This window comes from Galeopterus variegatus, unplaced genomic scaffold, assembly GCF_000696425.1.
Source record: "Galeopterus variegatus unplaced genomic scaffold, G_variegatus-3.0.2 Scaffold1072, whole genome shotgun sequence".
Classification (NCBI taxonomy): domain Eukaryota; kingdom Metazoa; phylum Chordata; class Mammalia; order Dermoptera; family Cynocephalidae; genus Galeopterus; species Galeopterus variegatus.
In genome coordinates, this window is record NW_007727183.1 from 146,199 (window position 1) to 153,689 (window position 7,491).

At 45.2% G+C, this 7,491-nt stretch overlaps 1 protein-coding gene across 1 annotated transcript in view; it reads left to right on the forward strand.

Annotated features, from left to right (window-relative positions):
* The window catches only part of SLC22A3 (solute carrier family 22 (organic cation transporter), member 3), a 54,437-nt gene extending 46,946 nt beyond the window's left edge, over positions 1 to 7,491 (forward strand). The window contains exons 8-9 of the mRNA XM_008574604.1: positions 2,251 to 2,350; positions 5,967 to 7,491. Of these exons, the coding sequence (XP_008572826.1) occupies positions 2,251 to 2,350; positions 5,967 to 6,027 (161 nt within the window). The 3' untranslated portion in view covers positions 6,028 to 7,491. The remainder of the gene's footprint in view (positions 1 to 2,250; positions 2,351 to 5,966) is intronic.

Sequence of the window (7,491 nt, forward strand, 5' to 3'; positions counted from 1 at the left end):
AGGCTGCTCTGAGAGCACATCCTGGGGACACCTAGCCCCGTGGAGCGGCCGGGAGGAAGGACGGGAGGGGGCAATGTCCACGTGGAGATTCGAAGGGAGTGGACATCGTCCACAGAGAGGCGTGGGCTGTACTCCAGGCAGTGGCACGGCCAGAGGAAGATGGTATCCCCAAGCACCAGGAGGTTGGAGGACGGTCTGTGGTTTGTGAGCGGGGCCTGCAGGCACGTGGTGCCAGGGCAGGTGGGCCGACCATGGAGGGTGACCTCGGGCACGAGAAGGCCGTGCTCTGTATCCACACAGCAGAGGTGCTACCGAGGAGCCTCACACTGGGGCTGCAGAGCTAGACTCGTGTGTTAGCAGTATGACTCCGATGGCAGATATGCAAATGAATTGGAGGGGGTGATGCTAGCAGTGACACAATTAGAAGGATGTAATCAAGAATAAGAGGTCATAATGGCTTATTCTAAGAAGGCGATGGCAGTGGGAGTGGAGAGGGGTGGACAGATTAGAGAAATATATTAGGAATCAGGTTGACAAAATGAGTTGATTGACAGGGGGCAACGACAGCAGTGAGATGGGAAGTCCAGGCGCCCAGCTGGGACTCGCAGGTGACCATGGCACAGGCACTGGTTTAGAGGACGCCAAAAGAGTGGGCCTGTGGGAGGATGACCGGGGATCTGTGCTGGCTGGGTGCAGTGTCAGGAGCCTATAGGAATCCCAGTCAGAACCCTGAGAAGCCTGGGGGCTTGATGTTGCTGAGCTCAGGGGAGAAGTGTGGTCTGGGATGGAGATTTGGAAGCCATCTGAATGCAGGTAACTGTCACCACTGTGGGAGGGACTGTGCACACCTCTCTGCCCCTCAGAAAATAGGACAGAGTGAGAGGAAAGCAGAAGAGGCCTAGGACAGAGCCTGGTGGGGGTGGAGGGTGTTAGAGGACAGTAAAAGGCACAGGCAGAGGGAGGGAGGCTGCTATGGAGAAGGGACACCAGCCAGCAGAGCAGGGAAGCCGAGGGCAGGAGTGTGCAAGACCAGACCCGTCGGTGGGACAGAACGTGGCACCCTCAGATCTAGTGGTGGGCAGCCGCTGGTGATCCATGGAGCAGGGCCAGAGGACACAGGCAGACCTGGGTGAGAGCAGGGCACGGGGACCTGACTTGGGTGGCATGCTGGAGCTGGCTCATACAGGAGCACCAGGGATGACTGGTACAGTCTCAAAAATTCTGTGAGCCAGTTTCTAAACACAGTCATTGTTTAAAATTAGAGTACATAAAATATATTAAAAACAGGGCTGACCCTGTGGCGCACTCGGGAGAGGGCGGCACTGGGAGCGCAGCGACGCTCCCGCCCCGGGCTCGGATCCTATATGGGAATGGCCAGTGCACTCACTGGCTGAGCGCGGTGCGGGCGACACCAAGCCAAGGGTTGGGTTCCCCTTACCGATCATGAAAAAAAAAAAAAAAAAAAAAAAAAAGGGATAATAAATACTCAAGGTCCACCAGTTCCTAAATCATTTACTACATTTTCACTATTATCTGTGTTCTTCAGGCCATGTGTGTCTTTATGGTGGAAATACCATATAATGAGGTGCTGCTGCACATGTCTTCCCAACGTGCCTCTAGGGGTGTCATGTTGGTAGCTTGGAATGTCCACGGTGGGAGCATGTACACCATGGGCATGGGCACACACTGCAAATCAGAGTTTTATTTTTTAGAGCAGGTTATTAAACATTTACCAGGAGAGGATGGTGTTTCAAGAATTTTGGCTGTTTTTCCATCTCTTTACTAAAAGAAAAAAACTTTTAAAAAGAATTTTGGCTCTAGAGAACAGAAAAGAGAGATGGTAACTGGGGGCTGATGTGGGGGTGAGGGCTTTGAGTATGTCTGAATGCTTCTCCCAGCAGCTGGGAGGTATGGAAGGAGGGGATTAATCACTCTAGTGAAAAGCCCCACAGGACAGGCCCAGCGTGGCTGAGGGGACAGGAGTGAGAGGATGCGCCAGGAAAGGGAAGTGGAGGGATTCCGCCTGCTGGCTTCTGTTTTCCCTGTGAAGTAAGAGGTGAGCTCTTGAGTGTTTGACACCTAGTGGGCACTCAGTAAATAACTGTTAAATGATGGCATGAACAAACGTAGGGCCAGAGGACAGGTGTGATGGCGCTGTGCAGGGTCCAAACAAATCTGGCCCTGTGCGAGAGCTGCAGGGCTGCGGGAGGTCAGGGTGCAGCTCTGCTCACGCCTTGCCCTGTGTCCTAGGTCTCCTGGCTTCCATCTGTGGTGGCCTCGTGATGCTTCTACCCGAAACCAAGGGCATTGCCTTGCCAGAGACGGTGGATGATGTGGAAAAACTTGGCAGGTATTGTACAAAATTCAATCCATCATAGATAAAAGTGGCACTTCAAACCGTTGGGGGAAGGACAGTGTTGAGAACGTTAAATAGCCATAGGAAAAAGAACATTAAATGCCCATCTCGCATCCTAAGCAAAAAATTCAAAGTAGATTAGGAAGGTTAATATAAAAGAAAAAAACCCCACAGTGCCATAAAAGAATATGTATTGTCTTTTGAATGTGGTTTTAAAGAGGGAAGCACATGATGCAGCAAAGTGGAAATAACTGACGTGCATCAGTAGCAAACAGATTGAGACGACGACGATATAGTCATGACTTGGATTACTAGACAGAGATGGAAAGAACTGAGGTCCATCTTACCTGCATGCAGTGACACAGGAAGCTTCTCGAGATTTGGTACAAAGTGAAGCGTCACTGAACAATGCAAAAAATAAAATCAATGGAAACCTCTCTGTGCAGCTAGATGGGAAGGTAGATGACAGATGATAGAAAGAGAAAGAGAAAGAGAGAGAGAGGGAAAAGGAGAAAGAAAAGAAAAGAAAGAGAGAAAGAAAGAAAAAACAGAGATAGGTAGACAGGAGGGAGAGAAAAATGGAGAGCGAGAGATTGAGTTTTGCAGGAGGGCATTGAAATACTGCCCAGGTAAAGTTAATGTCCAGCCAAATATATAAACATGAAGAGTTATATCAACAAAAATTCACATTATGCAAGTTATTTCTAGTTTTTTTCTGTTTAAAATTTCTCATAATAGAAAGGCAGAGAAAAACGTGAGAATGTAGAGTAAAAGATGTGGAATAATACTATCCCTTCTGGGGACAGACGCAGGCTGGGAAGAGGCGTGGGAGGGCAGGGCCGTCACCTTTCATACCTGTAGAAGGCCGAGCTGACTTGTGTTATTAGAACCCACGGTCTTGTGTTATTAATTTTTAAAAATAATTTAACAGTTAACTTTAAAAATAAAATTCAATCTTCTTAATAATGACCTGGAAATTAAGAATGTGGACCCCTAAAATTTTTTAAATGTATCTAAAATATTTATAAAAAGACTGAAATTTTAGTAACCTCATGGCAGTTTTGTTCTTCCCTTCTCGATTGGGACGAAGGTAGAAGCTGACATTTTTAAGTACCTGTGTGATCGGTGGTTTCACATTTGTTAGTTCATTTAATACTCAAACAACTTTGTGCAATAGAAAGTTTTATTCTCACTTTTTTATACCTAGGAAATCAGAAAGTTTTCACAATTTTTGAATGCTAGGACCAGGATTGGTGCTGTATGCGTTGCGTACAAGTGTGACCCATTGTTTTATGCAGTTTCATGCTGCATCCTATTAGTGAATTTTTTAAATAGTGTGTACCCTCTGGTAGGATTGGAAATTTCTCTCTTCAGGTCCCTCTTTTAATTCCCCCTCCCCATCCCCCTCCCTAGAGTCGGGCGACCATGCTAAGAGTCTTATGAGCATTTTACCAGACAGACCTTTAAAATTTTACAAAGCAGGGCCGGCCCAGTGGCACACTGGATAGTGCACCGCTTGGGAAGCGCGGCGGCGCTCCCGCCGAGGGGTCGGATCCCACATACAGACCAGTTCCCGCTCACTGGCTGAGCGAGGCGCGGGGGCAACACCGAGGGTTGCGATCCCGTTGCCGGTCCCGGTCCGGTACGGGGGCGACACTGAGGGTTGCGATCCGTTGCCGGACACGGAAAAAGACAAAAAAGACAAAAAAAAAATTTTTTCAAAGCATATCTAACTTACACAGCGATTTCACTGATCTGTGTTTCGGGGGTGGGGGTGGGGTTAAATGCTATTTTGAAAGATAAGGTTGATTAATTATCCCCAGAACTTTCCTAAGGAAGGGCTACTGGTGCACTCAAAGCAAAATCACCAGCTCATGTTCCACTGGTTGACTAGTAATGGCACAGGCCAACCAGACGACGGGTGGGCATCTGCCCTGCAAAGTGACCCTGACAGATGCTTAAACTTGTTGGAAGGAAAGTGTTGGGCAGCGGCTTATTCCTCATCCGAAGCGCCACCTACACGTCACCCTAGAAAAATGCCACCTGAAGCTCGGGATGGGGCGGGAGTTTCTCTTTAAGACACTGCCATTTTGTAAAACAAAATTAAGTGAATAAAAGAAAATTACTAAAGTTACTAAAGCAGAGTGAAGTCCTTGTGAATGTTAACTATGGCAGGGCCTTGCTCCACCCAGAAAGGAGACACACTATGCTAACCTCATCCTCACAGGCAATTACTGGGTTTCTATCAGGGTGTGGGAACTGGGTCAGGATGGAGGGGGTGTCCAGTCCTGTCCCTGTCCAGTCCTGTCACCCCCATTGCAATAATACTAGAAACCAGACAAAAAGAATACTCAAGAGGGTTTAATGAAGATGGGGAAATGGCAAGGAAGGAAATAGGATTATCTTAAAGTGAGAAAGCCAGACTGTCAGGGGAGCTTCCCAGGGGCTTCGGTGCCCTCAAGGATCTGGGGCTGGGATTACTGGGTTAGTGCAAAGGAGCTCTGTGCTGAAACTTGGTGACATGAGCCTGTGAATCCATCATCGGGCTTCCAGCCCCCAGCAGTCAGAGGTGCAGACGCCTTTCCCATCGCAATGGTCGCCCCACTTCTGAATGCACCCCATGCCAATACTCTAACAAGAGGCACCCCATTGACTGTGGCCTGTTGAAGTAGAGAGAGCAGTACTCTCGTTCCTGATCTCCACACCAGCCAGGAGTCAGGCTTTCAGACTCATCAGGAAAAAGCGGAGGAAGAGGGAGTCATTTGAGATCAGGACTCCTCTACCAACTTAGATGTATTAAAATTAGAGTTAAACTGGGAGAGATGGTGGGGGAGGGGCATCTAAATGGCATGCAGTGAATATTAATATGCAACTAATATATAAATTATATTAAATTATATATATTATGTATATATATAATTACATATTATATATTTTGTTGGTATAAAGAATTATACCAACAAAAATTTAACTTATACAAATTCTTTCTAGTCTTTTCTATGTTTGTAATTTTTCATAATAAAAAGTTGGGTAAATTAATTAATTATACCTAGTCCCTATCCTTGAAAAAAATTTAATGGAAGTATGATTTACAGTTCTAAAGTTAAGCATATTAATTGCAATTCATGATTATTTACTCTGGAAAAAGCTACTTAGCACCAAATTACTGAAACCTGTAACATTTTTCCTTCAAACTGCACTGAATTATTATATCATTTCTGCTATCTTTTATTCACATCAACAGCTCAGTTCCAAACTATGTGTTATTTAGTAGAAATTCATAAAGAACTTATATGCTATTATGCTAACTAACCCCTGTCCGGGGTATGAAAGCAAGTCAGAAATGAGCCTGGAGGGCCGGCCCGGTGGCACACTGCTATAGTGCGCCGCTTGGGAAGCGCGGCGGCGCTCCCGGGGTATGAAAGCAAGTCAGAAATGAGCCTGGAAACGGTTATTTTTGTTGCCTTTGAGTTGGGTTTGCATGAGAAGTTATCCGTGAGTGTATTTGATCAAAACCAACTATGCTATTGAGTAATAACAAGAAGACTTTCTTCTACCTAATTGCATAACCTTTCACAAAGGCTTTATCTTTTCTCCTTTGTTTTGTTAGTCCGCATTCCTATAAATGTAGGAAGAAAAAGAAAACCCAGGTTTCCAGCTCTCACCTTTGAGGCCCCTGCCAAAGACAGAAGGAAGGAGCTATTCAGGACCGATCCTCCTCGAATCCGTGCCTTGCAGAGATGTGCGTGTCCACGTCAGCTACATTATGCTGTGCCATTTTTAATACTATATACAGACATTCAAACCATCCAGAGTATTTTTATAATAATGTTGGATGAATTAGGATTTATAGTGCTATTGAAGTTTCTGGGAACACATAATATGTGGCCGGTTTAGCAATGAGCCTGTTAGGTGCATAGTACTTGCTGAGGTTTTTTCTTGTGGTGGAGCAGCGATCTCTGACCCATTTGGTCCAAGAGAGACAAGAGAAGCCCCCTTCCTGATTCTCAGGACGGCTCCATCAAGAATGCAGGATGTGCAAACTAAAGATTTGGGAAAGGTATACAGGAATGCATTCATCAAGTATGATCAGGGGATTAAGTCTCTGAACTGAGTGTTCTCAAGTTTCCACGGAGGAGAACGATTTGGGAATCCTGGGAGTGAAGAGACTGAATCCAAGGTGGGGCTGCACAGAGCTGAGACATTGCTTTCTCTGCTCACCTGGAGTTCTGCAAGCCTCTGTAGAGGGACAGGTTGATCGTCCTTCTTGTCCACGTCCTTCATAGCATCTGGGGTTCCAGGCATGGCTTAGACCCCATTCCGTACATAAGAACGAATCTGTGTTACAGCTGCAGGATTTGGCTCTATCATTTATAAAATCAGGTTTTGGTCCCGAGATTATTTGGGATATTTTTGGTCCTTCCTTTAGTGGACGCCTGGAGCCACAGATTCAGTTCTTTAATGAACAAAACCCATGGATTATGATTTCATGGGTCTTAAGATTTTAAAATAAAGGGATATTTATCTTATATTCATGAGCTCAGTTCTGATGGTGCCCACGGTCAAGAGTGAAAAACACAGACAGTTCACATTCAATCTTGGCACTTTCGACTTGTCTTGGGAAAAAGCTTACATATTAATTTAAAAGAAAGATCAAGTATGTCTGTGCTAAAAAGAATTAGCAGCAGCTTTATATGTGACTTTGTAGATACTAATAAGGGATTTGACCTTTCTTTTTTGTTATTGTGACTTTAGAAATGTGGAACCTAAACACAAATATGGTGTTCTGTTTAATAAGTTGTATTTGTTATATTTTCTGATTCGGTAAATATCTTATACCAATTTTTTTAATGAAATACTTTGTGTGGACAGGCACAGTGACCCTCCTGCCCTCACACACACCGGGGCTGAACGTGAACGTTCTGTCTGTCAGTGACATAAGCGCGACTCTTCGAGGGTTTAATGCAGCTGTCACCCTCTAGTCACGTCCATCTGCCTTTTTGCTTCTCATCGCATTTCTTTGCTGTAAGATGACTGCTGCTCTCTGCTGCCATCACTTTGGGATATATTTTGAGTTAATATTTTTGTTTGGTAACAATAAAAAATTTTAAATTGTAAAAAAAAAAAAAAAAAAA